Below are 15613 nucleotides of genomic sequence, written 5' to 3' on the forward strand. Positions count from 1 at the left end.
CGCCCACACACTTTGAGAGACAGGAGCAAAGACCACTCACTCCTGCCTCTGGTGCTGTCTTCATTCAAAATGGTGGTGCCTAGCCCTTAGCAGTATGCTCAGTGCAGCGTTTTAATGCATATCTTCCATATCATCAAGCTGATCAATCCATAGACTGGTGGGTTGTGTCCATCTACCAGCAGGTGGAGATAGAGAGCAAACTTTTGCCTCCCTATATGTGGTCATGTGCTGCCGGAAACTCCCCAGTATGTTCTCTATCTCAGCAGGTGGTGGTCACACACAGCAGCAGCTCTGGCTAGGCCTCCAAGCCTAATTTTTAGGTTTTGTTGAGTGCCTGGGGTTGAGGGCTCTTTTGAGCAAGTGCAAACCTGGTGGTGCCAGGTCCCTCCTTTTCTCCCCCCTCCCGCTGGCTCCGTTAAAAAAAAAAAAAAAAAAAAATTTTGAACGTCTTTAAAGGCGTTTATCTCGACGTTTATTGAAGCGTCTATTGCAGCTACTCACTGGGACACCAGGTCGTTACAACTCGGAGCGGACAGCAGGTAATTTTTACCTTTTTATAGCGGGCAGGGGGTTCCCCGATTCTTCTCCTCGTGGCATATGGCGTCGGAGGGCGAGGGCGCAAAGGGTCGCTCCCCGGGTCGCTTGAGCGCTTCTAGAGGGGATGCGGGGGTCTTAAAGCCTGATTCGCCCTTGTTGGGTGACGGTTTCGTGACCGATGAATGTCCCGGTCCTTCCTCCGGCGTGGCGGTTTTTCCCGCCATAAACGCCCATCCCCCGCTCCTCGCCTCCGCCATCTTGGCCGGCCACGCGGCTCGGACGGCTTCTTCTTGGGCCGCCCTTGAGGTTGGAGACATTAATGCCATGAACGCCCTTAATTTGGGCGACGGCACAGAAGCGGCTAAAGTTAAGAGCCGTTCTTTCCGCGCGGCTCCTTCGCGGAGTTTCGCGCCGGACGCCATTTTGGATGCGCAGCATGTCTCTCCCCCGCTATTGAGAGCGCCGGTTGAGGGTGCGTCTAGGGCTGTTGCCCAGGCTGCGGAAGTGCACAGTTTGGGGGGTTTCTCCCCCGAGTTTGTTTTGCTGCTGCATCAGGCCTTCCTCATGCACAACGCTGCCCCTGCTCCCTCGTCTGGTAAAGAGGTTGAGGTTCCCAGAGGTAAACGCCCTCGGGTTGATTCCCAGGCCTTGGAGGAATTTGTCTCCTCCGATGTAGATGAGGGCAGCGTGTCTGAGGTCTCCCAACGGTCCTTTGCGGATTCCTTGGAGGAGACGGATCCCCGCTCGGATGGAGCGGATGACCCCTCTGCAGCGCGGCTTTTTAGCCCAGAGGATTTGCCCAACCTGTTGTTACAGGCCATGGACACTTTGAAGATTTCCTCTCCGGAGGACGTCTCTCCCTCAGCCCCTGTTGGCTCTGCCATTATGCTGGGGACGAAGCGCCCGCCTAGAACCTTCCACGTGCATGATGCCATGCACACCTTAATCTCGGCTCAATGGGATGTCCCAGAAGCGAGCCTTAAAGTGGCTAGGGCTATGTCCCGCCTCTATCCTTTGGCTGTGAGTGAACGTGAGGCCTATCTGTGGCCTACCGTGGATTCTTTGATCACTGCGGTGACTAAGAAAACGGCGTTGCCGGTGGAAGGTGGCACAGCCCTAAAGGACGCCCAAGACAGAAGATTGGAGGCGGCCTTAAGGTCGTCCTTTGAGGCGGCTGCTTTAAATTTGCAGGCCTCAGTTTGCAGCTCCTATGTGGCCAGGGCGTGCCTGACTATGGTACAGCGGGCTTCCCCCTCGGATCATTCCTTGAGGGCTGATTGGCCGGCCCTGGAATCGGGCTTAGCCTATTTGGCAGACTTGCTGTATGATGTCTTGAGAGCCTCAGCTAAAGGCATGGCTCAGACAGTCTCTGCGCGGCGGTGGCTTTGGCTGAAACATTGGTCTGCTGACCACGCCTCTAAATCCCGCCTGGCTAGATTGCCTTTTAAAGGCAAGCTGCTCTTTGGGGTCGAGCTGGACAAAATCGTGACCGATCTCGGCACGTCTAAGGGCAAGAAGTTACCAGAGGTCAGGGCTCGGGCTAGTGCTCGTCCCGGTACCTCCAGAGGACGGTTTCAGGAAGCCCGTCGGTACCGCCCGGGCAGGTCGGGTTTTTCTGCCCCCTCTTCCTTTAAGAGGAATTTCTCCCCCAAGCAGCATTCCTTTCGCAGAGACCGCCGTCCCGGAGGTGCTCCCTCCGGTCCTCCCCCAGGGTCTCGTACCCAATGACGGGGTCTTGGTCCACGCCCCAGTGCAGATTGGAGGACGGCTGTCCTCGTTTCTGGGCGAGTGGACCGCAATAACTTCAGACGCGTGGGTGCTGGAAGTCATCAGAGACGGCTACAAACTAGAGTTCTGCCGACCCTTAAAAGACGGGTTTGTACTCTCTCCCTGCAAGTCTCCGGTCAAAGCTGTGGCAGTGCAGCAGACCTTGGACAATCTGATCCGCCTGGGCGCGGTCGTTCCGGTGCCAGAAAGTCAGCTTGGCAAGGGACGTTACTCCATTTACTTTGTGGTACCAAAGAAAGGAGGTTCTGTCCGGCCTATCCTCGACCTCAAAGGGGTCAATCGGGCCTTGAAAGTGCGGCACTTTCGCATGGAGACTCTCCGCTCTGTTATAGCGGCAGTGAAGGCAGGAGAGTTCCTGGCATCCTTGGACATCAAGGAAGCGTACCTACATATTCCCATCTGGCCTCCTCATCAACGCTTTCTGCGTTTTGCAGTCCTGGGACGACACTTCCAGTTCAGAGCCCTCCCTTTCGGGTTGGCTACTGCTCCGCGGACCTTTTCCAAAGTAATGGTGGTCATCGCGGCCTTCCTACGAAAGGAAGGGGTACAAGTCCATCCTTATCTGGACGACTGGTTGATCCGAGCCCCCTCTTATGCAGAGTGCGGCAAAGCTGTGGACCGGGTAGTTGCTCTTTTGAGCTCCCTGGGATGGATCATCAACTGGGAGAAGAGCCAGCTGCGCCCGACTCAGTCCCTGGAGTACCTGGGAGTTCGATTCGACACCCAAGTGGGCAGAGTGTTCCTGCCAGACAATCGGATTGTCAAACTTCAGGCTCAGGTGGACCAGTTCCTAGTAGCCTCTCCCCTTCGGGCTTGGGACTATGTGCAGCTGTTGGGCTCTATGACGGCCACGATGGAAGTTGTGCCCTGGGCCAGGGCTCATATGAGACCACTTCAACACTCTTTGCTGCAGCGCTGGACTCCGATGTCGGAGGATTATGCTGTGCGCCTTCCCTTGGACCCAGCAGTGCGCAAGGCGCTGAGCTGGTGGATGCAGACAGACAAGTTGTCTGCGGGAATGCCTCTGGTGACCCCAGAGTGGATTGTCGTCACGACGGACGCCTCGTTGTCGGGCTGGGGAGCCCACTGCTTGGGAAGGACAGCGCAGGGGCTCTGGTCTCCTGCAGAGGCAAAGTGGTCTATCAACCTCCTGGAACTCAGAGCCATTCGGTTGGCGCTTTTGGAGTTCATCCCGGTACTGGTGTTGAAGCCTGTACGGGTCCTGTCGGACAATGCCACGGCTGTGGCCTATGTCAACCGCCAGGGAGGTACCAAGAGCGCCCCTCTAGCCAAGGAGGCTATGAATCTTTGCCAGTGGGCGGAAGCGAACCTGGAGCAGCTTTCAGCGGCCCACATTGCCGTAGTCATGAATGTCAAGGCGGACTTTCTCAGTCGCCATACCTTGGAGCCCGGAGAGTGGCAGCTATCTGCTCAGGCGTTCTTGGACATCACGAAGCGCTGGGGCCAGCCGAGCCTAGATCTGATGGCGTCATCGGCCAATTGCCAAGTGCCGCGCTTTTTTCAGCAGAGGACGGGACCCTCGATCCCTGGGAGTAGATGCTCTTCTCCAACAGTGGCCGACACAAGAGCTTCTCTATGTGTTCCCGCCCTGGCCCATGTTGGGCAGGGTGCTAGACCGGGTGGCAAAGCATCCCGGCAGGGTAATCCTGGTGGGTCCGGATTGGCCCAGGCGTCCCTGGTATGCGGACTGGATCAGGCTCTCAGTCGACGATCCTCTGCGGCTGCCAGTGGAGCAGGGCCTGTTACATCAGGGTCCCGTGGTGATGGAGGATCCCTCCCCCTTTGGTCTTACGGCCTGGCTATTGAGCGGCAGCGTCTGAGGAAGAAGGGCTTCTCAGACAAGGTCATCGCCACTATGCTGAGAGCGAGGAAGCGCTCTACTTCTACTGCTTACGCCAGGGTTTGGCGTATCTTTGCAGCGTGGTGTGAAGCAGGCTCACTTTCTCCCTTCACTGCTCCAATTTCTTCAGTGTTGGCGTTCCTGCAAGAAGGTCTGGAGAAAGGCCTGTCGCTCAGTTCCCTTAAAGTCCAGGTAGCGGCTCTGGCTTGCTTCAGGGGCCGCCTGAAGGGTGCTTCCCTGGCTTCACAGCCAGATGTGGTGCGCTTTCTCAAGGGAGTTAATCACCTGCGCCCTCCTCTGCACTCAGTGGTGCCTGCGTGGAATCTCAACCTGGTGCTAAGAGCATTGCAGAAGCCGCCTTTTGAACCCTTGTCGAGGGCATCTCTGAAAGACCTGACGTTGAAAGCAGTCTTTTTGGTGGCTATCACTTCAGCCAGAAGAGTTTCCGAGCTCCAGGCGCTCTCATGTCGAGAGCCTTTTCTGCAGTTCACTGAGGCAGGAGTGACTATTCGCACAGTGCCTTCCTTTCTGCCCAAGATTGTTTCTCGCTTCCATGTGAATCAGCAGCTCTGTCTCCCTTCCTTTCGTAGGGAGGACTACCCAGAGGAGTACTCTGCTCTTAAATATCTGGATGTGAGACGAGTCATCATCAGATACTTGGAAGTGACCAATGATTTCCGGAAATCGGATCATCTGTTTGTCCTGTTTGCAGGTCCTCGTAAAGGTCTGCAGGCTGCTAAGCCTACAGTGGCAAGATGGGTCAAGGAAGCCATTGCAGCGGCTTATGTGGCCGCGGGGAAGGTGCCGCCTATCCAGCTGAAGGCTCACTCCACGAGAGCTCAGGCGGCCTCGATGGCAGAGGCCGGATCCGTCTCCTTGGAAGAGATATGCAATGGCGGCAACTTGGGCTTCGGCTCATACATTCTCCAAGCATTACCGTTTGACTGTGGCTGCACGGGCGGAGGCCCGGTTTGGAGCTTCAGTGTTGAGGTCAGGGATTTCAATGTCCCGCCCTGGGTGAGTACTGCTTCGGTACATCCCACCAGTCTATGGATTGATCAGCTTGATGATATGGAAGGTAAAATTATGTATAATCATACCTGATAATTTTCTTTCCATTAATCATAGCTGATCAATCCATAGCCCCTCCCAGATATCTGTACTGTTTTATTCTGGTTGCATTTCAGGTTCAAGTTTAGTCTTCAGTTACTTCAGAAAGACTTCGTGTTCAAGTTTTTTCACTTGGATTTTTCAAGAGTTAAGACGAGTTTGTGTTACAGTGAGCTGCTGCATTCCTCTCCCCTCCGTTTTACGGGGCTGGATTGAGACTTAAAATTCTGCCGGCACTCCCTCCCGCTTCGTGCGGCTGTAGGGCAGCTTTGTACCCCTCCCGCTTCGGCGGTGTTAGGGTCAGTCAGCTCCTCCCGCGGTTGCGGTTGCAGGATAAGCCAGATCCCCCCGCATCGGCGGGTGTGGGTGTCCCCTCCCCCCGCTCCGCGGGGATGAGCTGGACGGATTCCCCTCCCCCACTTGTGTGGGGATGAGCTGGGTTAATTCCCCTCCCCCGTTTCGGCGGTGGTGAGCTGGGCAGAGTGTCCCTTCGTGGTGTAATTCTCTAAGTGCTGAGTCCTGCGGATGGAGCTTTGATATCGACATACTGGGGAGTTTCCGGCAGCACATGACCACATATAGGGAGGCAAAAGTTTGCTCTCTATCTCCACCTGCTGGTAGATGGACACAACCCACCAGTCTATGGATTGATCAGCTATGATTAATGGAAAGAAAATTATCAGGTATGATTATACATAATTTTACCTTATTACATGAGCCTCAAAGTAGAGAGTTGCACGTGGACAGAAATTTCACCCGTCCCCGCCCATCCCCATCAGAATCTAACCCATCCCTGCCTTTCCCTGCCAGACTCTAACCCGTCCCCACCCATCCCCACTGGAATCTAACCCGTCTCCGCCTGTCCCCACAAGTAATCTACTCCATCCCTGCCATCCCTCTACTAAAATAACCCAATTTGTGGTAAATAACCCAACCTATGCACATTTCCCACTTGATAAAATAAAATATTTTTCTACCTTTGTAGTCTGAGCATTTTATTTTTCCATTCATTTTTGTCCATGTCTTCTGCTTTTCTCCATTTTTTCCCTGCCTTTCCAAGGTCTCCTGCCTATGTGGCATTTCTTCTTTCTCTATGTCTGCCATCCATCTTCCCCATGTCCCTATCTGTCCTATCTAGCACTTCTGTTCTGTGTCCATGTTTCCTGTCTACCCCCCAGGTTCAGTATCTGCCCTTTTAGTGTCCCTATCCTCCCCTTATATTCAACAATGCCTCTCTCTTCGTCCCTGTCCTTCCCCCTGTGATTAGCAGTGCCCCTCTATGTTCATATCTCACCCATTTTCCATCATTGTCCTGTGTCCCTGTCTCTGTTTTTACTCAATGCCCAGCATTTCTTGTCTGTGCCCTATCCCTTTCCTTCTTGTACTCATAGTTTGGCTTAATTCATTCCAGCCCCCCAGAATCCAACACATATCTCCCCCCCCCCCCTCCCCATGGTCTAACACATCTCCTTCCAGCCCTAGCTCTACATAAGTACATAAGTATTTCCATAATGGGAAAGACCAAAGGTCCAACAAGCCCAGCATCCTGTTTCCAATAGTGGCCAATCCAGGTCACAAATCCCAAAAAAGTACAAAACATTCTATACTGCTTATCCCAGAAATAGTGGATTTTCCCCAAGTTCTTTTAATAACGGTCTATGGACTTTTCCTTTAGGAAGCCGTCCAAACCTTTTTTAAACTCCACTAAGCTAACCGCCTGTACCACATTCTCTGGCAATGAACTCCAGAGTTTAATTACTTGTTGCATGAAGAAAAGTTTTCTCCGATTCATTTTAAATTTACTACATTGTAGCTTCATTGCATGCTCCCTAGTCCTAGAATTTTTGGAAAGCGTAAACAGATGCTTCACATCTACCCATTCAACTCCACTCATTATTTTATAGACCTCTATCATATCTCCCCTCAGCCGCCTTTTCTCCAAGCTGAAGAGCCCTAGCCGCTTTAGCCTTTCCTCATAGGGAAGTCGTCCCATCCCCTTTATCATTTTCGTCGCCCTTCTCTGTACCTTTTCTAATTCCACTTTATCTTTTCTGAGATGCGGTGACCAGAACTTAACACAATATTCGAGGTGTGGTCGCACCATGGAGGGATACAAAGGCATTATAACATCCTCATTTTTGTTTTCCATTCCTTTCCTAATAATATCTAACATTTTATTTGCTTTCTTAGCCGCAGCAGCACACTGAGCAGAAGGTTTCAACGTATCATCAACGACGACACCTAGATCCCTTTACTAACATGGAAACTTGCATGACGCAGTTATAATTCGGGTTCCTCTTTCCCACATGCATCACTTTGCACTTGCTCACATTAAACGTCATCTGCCATTTAGACGCCCAGTCTCCCAGTCTCATAAGGTCCTCTTGTAATTTTTCACAATCCTCCCGTGATTTAACGACTTTGAATAACTTTGTCATCAGCAAATTTAATTACCTCACTAGTTACTCCCATCTATAGGTCATTTATAAATATGTTAAAAAGCAGCATTCCCAGCACAAACCCCTGGGGAACCCCACTAACTACCCTTCTCCATTGAGAATACTGACCATTTAACCCTACTCTCTGTTTTCTATCTTTTAACCAGTGTTAAAAGATAGAGGTACTATTTACCTTGACTAGTTTATTTACCTTTTATGTTACCCAAATATAAGATGGAAATCATATAAGATTATAGTATTAATCTTTTTTTCTTTGTTACTCATTTTTTCTAAATCAAGATGTATTCTTGAAATTATTGTAAAACTGTTAAAAAAAAAAAACCCGATAGAGGTAGTTCCACAATAGAACACTGCCTCCTATCCCATGACTCTCCAATTTCCTCTGGAGTCTTTCATGAGGTATTTTGTCAAACGCCTTCTGAAAATCCAGATACACAAGATCAACCGGCTCACCTTTATCCACATGTTTGTTCACCCCTTCAAAGAAATGTAGTAGATTGGTGAGGCAAGATTTTCTCTTCACTAAATCCATGTGACTTTGTCTCATAATCCATGCTTTTGAATATGCTCGGTAGCCTCCCTCCCCCCTCCAGGGTCCAGCACATCTCCCTCCAGCCCCAGCCCTCAGGGTCCAGCACATCTCCCTCCATCCCCAGCCCCCAGGGTTCAGCTGATCTCCCTCTAGCCCTAGCCCCCAGGGTCCAGCATATCTTCCTCCAGCCCCAGCCCCTAGGGTCCAGCACATCTCCCTCCAGCCCCCAGCCTCCAGGGCCCAAAAATATCTACTTCCAGCCCCAGCCCCCAGGGTACAGTACAGCACATCTCCCTCTCCCTCATTCCCACCACCCTCCTCCGAGTCCTAGACTCTGACTAACCTGTTTCGTTGACCTGCCAGTGGCGGTAGCAGCAGTGATTAGAACATGCTGCTCTCTGGCTGGCATCGGGGCCTTTCCTCTGCCGGTCCAGCCGTGCGGAAGCAGGAAGTTACCTTAGGAAAGCGTAAACTGGCAGAGGAAAAGCCCAACATCATCCAGAGTAACGTGTTTTAATCGCTGCTGGCCAAGGAAACAGGTTAGTTAGACTCTGGGACTTGGGAGGAGGAGAGGAGTGTGGTGGTGGGGGGAGAGAGGCAGGATTCAAGAAGTGGGGGAGAGGGAGAGAGACATTGGATGGGTCTGGGCAGGGGGAGGGGAGACGAGAGAAGGGCTGTAGTGTGAACATGGTTTTAACCCTGCGCTAAACTATCACAGGAACTCCGCAGGACTTGTGTCCATCCCTGTGGGATTCCTGCAGATCGATCCCCGCAGGATTCCCGCAAATCCCTTTCCTGTGCAGCTGAGCTCTGTACCTCAAAGTCAGTATTGCCCCTCCTCAAAGCAAAGGCAATACATCTAGTCCATACTGTGCTATATTCTTGCAGAACTATCTGAGAGGGGTTACCATATGGTTCCAGAAAAAGGAGGGCAGATTAAGCCAGTCTGTGTTTTATTTCCAGAAGACTGAAATGGTGATGATAGTGGGGCTTCCTTTTCAGGGCTTTGTGAATCTGTCAGTACTTAGTATTCTCACTGTCAAACATTATGAGTTGGGGTAAATTAGTAAGCTTTGTCCAAAATCATTCATCAGTCTCCATTGTTAATCAGTTGGGGTGTGGGGTGTTTTTGATTCTAATCTGAACTGTAATGTTAAGAGCTGTCACCCCTTCCCTTGCCAGTCCCCGGCTTTTTGACGTGATTGATGCTTGTCAGCAGTCTATGCGCCACTCAGGGAATTACGCCAAAAAGCGATCTTCGAAGCCCCAGAATCTCACAACTGTCTATCCATATGGAGACCCTGGAGTTGTGAACTACAGAAATGTGAGTGACATCTTGTGCATATTATAATAGTTGTCAGAACACAAAGCTGGGATGGTTAGAGGGCCTGAGTTGCCCAGCAGTTCCTGAATTCAACTCTTCAATCCCCACGCTTGGCATATCTTTCTGCATTTTGTGTACACCAGCCCCCATGCACACTTATCACAGTAATCCCCACCTTCAACTCTTGTGTCCCTTCACTCAGATTATTTGTCCTAATATTCACCTTGTCTGTCTCATGATTCAATACTTTGATTCCCACACTTTGCTCTCTTTTCCATTCCTTCTGTGCTCTGTCCCTGCACTTGACTCTGTTGTCCTCACATTCAGTGTTCCTATCCTCATGTACAGCACTCGTTTCCATGCCCTCAACTCTCCTGTCTTTGCACTTTCCCGTTTCATGACTCAATACTGCTGTCTCACATTCAACATGCCTGTCCATCAGGTTGTAAACAGTTGTAAGGTTGGGATTTAGCTGTTGGTTGGGTCAGATGATTGTAGAGGTGGGATGTCTTGGATTATGCTACTCACTTGAATTCTTTGGCCTAATGGCTTTCTATATTTACATAAGTTGTTTGTTTGTAGACTGAAGTACATGTTATGGGTGTTGATGGTGTGATCTACAAAGGGCGAATTGACTCCAAGGAGCATCGTAACTCCATGTCGGATAAGGGAAACTCAGGTATGGTGCACAAAGAATCTCACTGCACTGATCATGGGAGAGATCTCAATGGAGGATACCAGGTCACAAAAGGAACCTGCCTAGGGCACCAGGGTGGAAGCTACGGGAACGATCCTGGCCTTGGGCAACAGGGTAAGGGTAATGGATATCGATATACTTCTTTTCTGTGGTACAATCAAAGTGGTTTACTTTTATTATATAAGGTACTTTCTCTGTAGGAGACACCCTGTCCTAAATGCAAGTCATGGAAGAGACACTGGCCTAGGGCTGCAAAGTTCAGGCTGTGATAGAGGCCCCAGCTGGCCCAGAACTGGATTAACACTATATGGGGCCCTTGGCAAGCATACATTTGCAGGTCCCTTGCCACTGACCCCCATTTACTTCTTTTCTCACCCCCACTCCAGTCACATTCACTTTCCTTGCCTCGACCCTTCCAGATTTTCATTTGTGGCCTTCCTCCTTAACATTTCACCTCCCCAGAAGTAGCAGGGAAAATGGCTCCTGGCCGGTTAAATAGTACTTAACCGACTATCCGCTGATATTCAGCGGGAGATCAGTCATAGGCGGTCGGTGGCCCAACTGTTTGGGGAGGCTAAAGGGGGCGGGGTTAGGGGGTGGGGCCAGGGGTGGAGCTTAAATCCATAATTGTCTGATAACACACAGAAAAAAAGAAATAAAAATAAAATTCACAATTAATACCTTTTATTAAATTTAGATATTAGCTATGCATCATATGTCAAAGAATAAAGTGGTTGCTCAAAGCATATACTAACCACAATCGCTCAACTGCAAAACACTATGCACAACTTTGTGCAAAAATACACTCAGAACCTTACTGTACCATAAATATTACACTGGGCAGAACCTAATACACCAGTATACCACAAATATGGAAAATGCAGACCATCAACAATATGAAACAAGGGATCATAATATCATGATATGTGTAGAGCCACAAAACACCCTAATTCATGTTTAAAGTGGGATAAAATGCCATAAATAAGTAAATAAATATAAACTTTTAATGTTGAGCACCTAATTCTCAAAGTGGACATATTCCAAACACTATAATGAAAATAAAATGATCTTTTCTACTTTTGTTGTCTGGTGACTTTGTTTTTCTGATCATGCTGGCCCAATTCTGCTGCTATCTGTCCTCTTAACTCCGTTTCCAGGGCTTCCTTTCCATTTATTTCTTTACTTTCCGCCTTTCTTCTTCATTTCTTGCCCTACATCCGTAAGTAAAAGCTGGGTCCTCCACAGACTTGACTGTCCAGTGGATCCAGCTTCTGCCTATTTTCTTCCTCCATGTGCAGTTTTTCTCTCTTCCTTTTCCCTCATCTCATCTCTTTCCTCACTCTTCCCTCCCTTCCATCCATGTCCAGCAACCCTCCTCTCCCCTCCATCCACCCATGTCCAGCAACCTTCCTTATGTACAGTGCAAAATATACAGATAGCAGATTTTAATTCCCAAAGCTGACAAATTTCAATCAATAAATGGAAAATAAAATTATTTTTCTACCTTTATGCCTGGTAATGCTATTTTTCTAAGCATAGTAGTCTCATTCTCTCTCTGTATCCCTTAGATCACTGTCCAGGGCCTCCTGCTCATTTGCCATGTTATATTTTCTCAATTTCTTCCACTCAGACATTGATTTTTTTCATGCTCATCTTCCCCCAATACATTTTTTGCCTCTCAAACTTTATCCCTCTTTCTCATCCTCCAGTCTTCCAGCTCCCTCTTTTTACTGCTTCTATCTAGCTCTGCATCTCTTTCCCCACCCATTTCTAACATCTCCCCTCTCTCCTCTTTCCTTTCCATTGATGCCAAGCATCTCTCCTTTCTTCCCTTCCTTCTTGCCCAGCATCTCTTCCTGGTTTTCTCTTCTCCATTCCTTCTTGCCCAGCATCTCGTCCTGGTTTTCTCTTCCACCTTCCTTCCTAACCAGCATCTCCCTGATTTCTCTTTCCACCTTCCCTCCTCTCCAGCACCACCCCCTGATCTTTCCTCCCACCTTCACTCCTCTGTGCCCAGCATGAACCCCCCCATTTCCTTTCTCACATTTCTCCATGTCCAGCATGTCCCACAATCTCCCCTTCCACCATGTTCCCCGATCTTCCTTTCCACTGTCCATGCCCAGAATGTTCCCCAATCTCTCCTCCCCCATTCCTCTGTGCACAACATGCCCTCAAACTCCCCTTCCACAATATCCAGTATGCTCCTCCAATCTCCATTTCCTTCTTCCTTTTTCCCAATCTTTCCTCCCACCTTCCTCTGTATCCAGAATGTCTCACTCTGATCTCCCATTTCCACTTTCCTCTAGTCCTTGCCCAGTACAAAAATATGATATATTCTCCGAGGACAAGCAGGCTGCTTGTTCTCACTGATGGGTGACGTCCACGGCAGCCCCCTCCAACCGGAAAACTTCACTAGCAAAGGCCTTTGCTAGTCCTCGCGCGCCGATGCGCACCGCGCATGCGCGGCCATCTTCCCGCCTGAACCAGCTCGTGTTCGTCAGTCTTCTTTTGTCCGCGCTCGGGACGGTCGTGTTTTACCGCCGTTTCGTGCCCCTCAAGTTGACCCTCACGCGTCTTCTGCGATTTTCGCAAAAAAAAAAAAGAGACCAATCGGTCTTTACCTTTTTCCCGAGTAAGTTTCCTTTCGCTTTCGGGATCGGCCTATTTGGCCTCGATTCGGGTTTTTCTCCCTTCTTTTTGGTGCCCTTTGTCATCATCGCAAATTTTGATTTCGCCGGCGTGATTTTTCCGCCCATGTCATCGAAGTCTTCCAGTGGCTTCAAGAAGTGCACCCAGTGCGCCCGGGTAATCTCGCTCACTGATAGGCACGCTTCGTGTCTTCAGTGTCTGGGGGCTGGGCACCGCCCGCAGGCCTGCAGCCTTTGTGCTCTTTTAAAAAAGAGGACTCAGGTAGCGAGATTGGCCCAGTGGAACATGTTGTTCTCGGGCTCTTCGACGACAACAGCATGGGCATCGAGTGCATCGACGTCGACAGCATCGAAGTGTTCGACCTCGCCATTGACTGCATCGAGGCCTCTACCTTCGGCATCGACTGCATCGAGGCCCCTACCTTCGGCATCGTCGGTACCGAGGTATCGAAAGGCTGCGTCGACGTCGGTGGTACCGGGACCTCCGCTGTTGCTGATGTCGTCGGACGGTGGTGCTTCGTCTGGAGTGCAGGTGAGGGCTGTCCATTCCCCTGCTGGTGGCGGTGAGCCTTCGGGTGGGTCTCACCCTGCCCTGAGGGCTCCTGCGGTACAGCCCCCCCCGAGATCGACCTTCTTCGGCCTCGGCCCCGAGGAAGCGACGGCTGGATTCTACGTCATCCTCGTCGGTACCGGGAAGCTCCGGTGACATGCTTCGCTTGAAAAAGTCTAAGAAGCATCGTCACCGGTCTCCTTCCCGTCTCGGTACCGAGAGCTCTGGGTCGCCGAGGCAGTCGGCACCCAGTAGGCATCGGCACCGGGAGGACCGCTCACCCTCTGTTCAGGAGGTGTCGATGCGCTCCCCCTTGGACAGCCCGGAACAGCCTCCACGCCCGGAACAGACTCTGACATCGACGCCTGCATCGGCTTCTCAGTCTTTCTCCACAGCCGCTCTGCACGAGAGTCTCCGGGCCGTTCTTCCAGAAATTCTGGGAGAGCTGTTGCGCCCTTCCCCTCCGGTACCGGGGGTGCTTGCGCCACCGGTACCGTCGAGTGAGGCGCCGGCTGGGCCCCTTGCCCGAGGTGAGGTCTCCGGTACTGGTACCGCTTGCGGTACCGGCTACGGCCACCTCCCAGGCAGACTCCCCGACGACGTCGGCGGAGGGAGCTTCGCCAATGCTGGCGAGGGAGTCCACCTCTCGACGCTCCTACCGTGGCCGTGTTTCCACGGAGTCGAGTCGGGCATGGCTTCAGACGTAGGTTCGTGAACTTGTGTCTGATACCGATGGTGAGGCCTCGTGGGAGGAGGAGGAGGACATCAGATATTTCTTTGACGAGGAGTCTGATGGCCTTCTTTCTGATCCCACTCCCTCCCCTGAAAGGCAGCTTTCTCCTCCCGAGAGTCTGTCTTTCGCGGCCTTTGTCCGGGAGATGTCTACGGCCATCCCCTTCCCGGTGGTTGTGGAGGATGAGCCCAGGGCTGAAATGTTTGAGCTCTTGGACTATCCTTCTCCACCTAAGGAAGCGTCCACAGTACCCATGCATCATGTCCTAAAAAAGACATTGCTGGCGAACTGGACCAAGCCACTAACTAATCCCCACATTCCCAAGAAGATCGAATCCCAGTATCGGATCCATGGGGACCCACAGCTGATGCGCACTCAGTTGCCTCACGACTCTGGTGTGGTGGATCTGGCCCTAAAGAAGGCTAAGAGTTCTAGAGAGCATGCTTCGGCGCCCCTGGGCAAAGACTCCAGAACCTTAGACTCCTTTGGGAGGAAGGCCTATCATTCCTCTATGCTTGTGGCCAAGATTCAGTCCTACCAGCTCTACACGAGCATCCATATGCGGAACAATGTGCGGCAGTTGGCGGGCTTGGTGGACAAGCTCCCTCCTGAGCAAGCCAAGCCGTTTCAGGAGGTGGTCAGGTAGCTGAAGGCATGCAGAAAATTCCTGGCCAGAGGGGTATATGATACCTTTGATGTTGCGTCCAGGGCCGCTGCTCAAGGTGTGGTGATGCGCAGACTCTCATGACTGCGTGCCTCCGACCTGGAGAATAGGATCCAGCAGCGGATTGCGGACTCCCCTTGCCGAGCGGACAACATTTTTGGAGAAAAAGTCGAACAGGTGGTAGAACAGCTCCACCAGCGGGATAACGCTTTCGACAAATTCTCCCGCCGGCAGCCTTCAGCATCTACCTCCTCAGGTAGACGTTTTTATGGGGGAAGGAGGACTGTTCCCTAGTCTTCTGGTAAGCATAGGTACAATCCTCCCTCTTGACAGCCTGCGGCCCAGGCTAAGCCCCAGCGCGCTCGCTCTCGTCAGCAGCGTGCGCCTCAGCAAGGCCCCTCGGCTCCCTAGCAAAAGCAGGGGGCGAGCTTTTGACTGGCTCCAGCAGAGCATAGCCGACATCAACGTGTCAGTGCCGGGCGATCTGCTGGTCGGGGGGAGGTTGAAAGTTTTTCACCAAAGGTGGCCTCTTGTAACCTCCGACCGATGGGTTCTTCAAATAGTCCGGCAAGGATACACCCTCAATTTGGCCTCGAAGCCTCCAAATTGCCCACCGGGAGCTCAGTCTTACAGCTTCCACCACAAGCAGGTACTTGCAGAGGAACTCTCCGCCCTTCTCAGTGCCAATGCGGTCGAGCCCATGCCATCCG

General features: G+C 51.4%; 1 protein-coding gene across 2 annotated transcripts in view; it reads left to right on the plus strand.

Annotated features, from left to right (window-relative positions):
* Positions 1-15613, plus strand: part of C8H16orf96 (chromosome 8 C16orf96 homolog) — a 149252-nt gene that overhangs the window by 119163 nt on the left and 14476 nt on the right. The window contains exons 13-14 of one of the 2 annotated variants that reach the window (XM_030212366.1): positions 9470-9611; positions 10194-10422. In XM_030212366.1, coding sequence (XP_030068226.1) covers positions 9470-9611; positions 10194-10422 — 371 coding nt within the window. The remainder of the gene's footprint in view (positions 1-9469; positions 9612-10193; positions 10423-15613) is intronic. The other variant, XM_030212368.1, reaches the window with a different exon arrangement.

This window comes from Microcaecilia unicolor, chromosome 8 (genome assembly GCF_901765095.1).
Source record: "Microcaecilia unicolor chromosome 8, aMicUni1.1, whole genome shotgun sequence".
Lineage (NCBI taxonomy): Eukaryota > Metazoa > Chordata > Amphibia > Gymnophiona > Siphonopidae > Microcaecilia > Microcaecilia unicolor.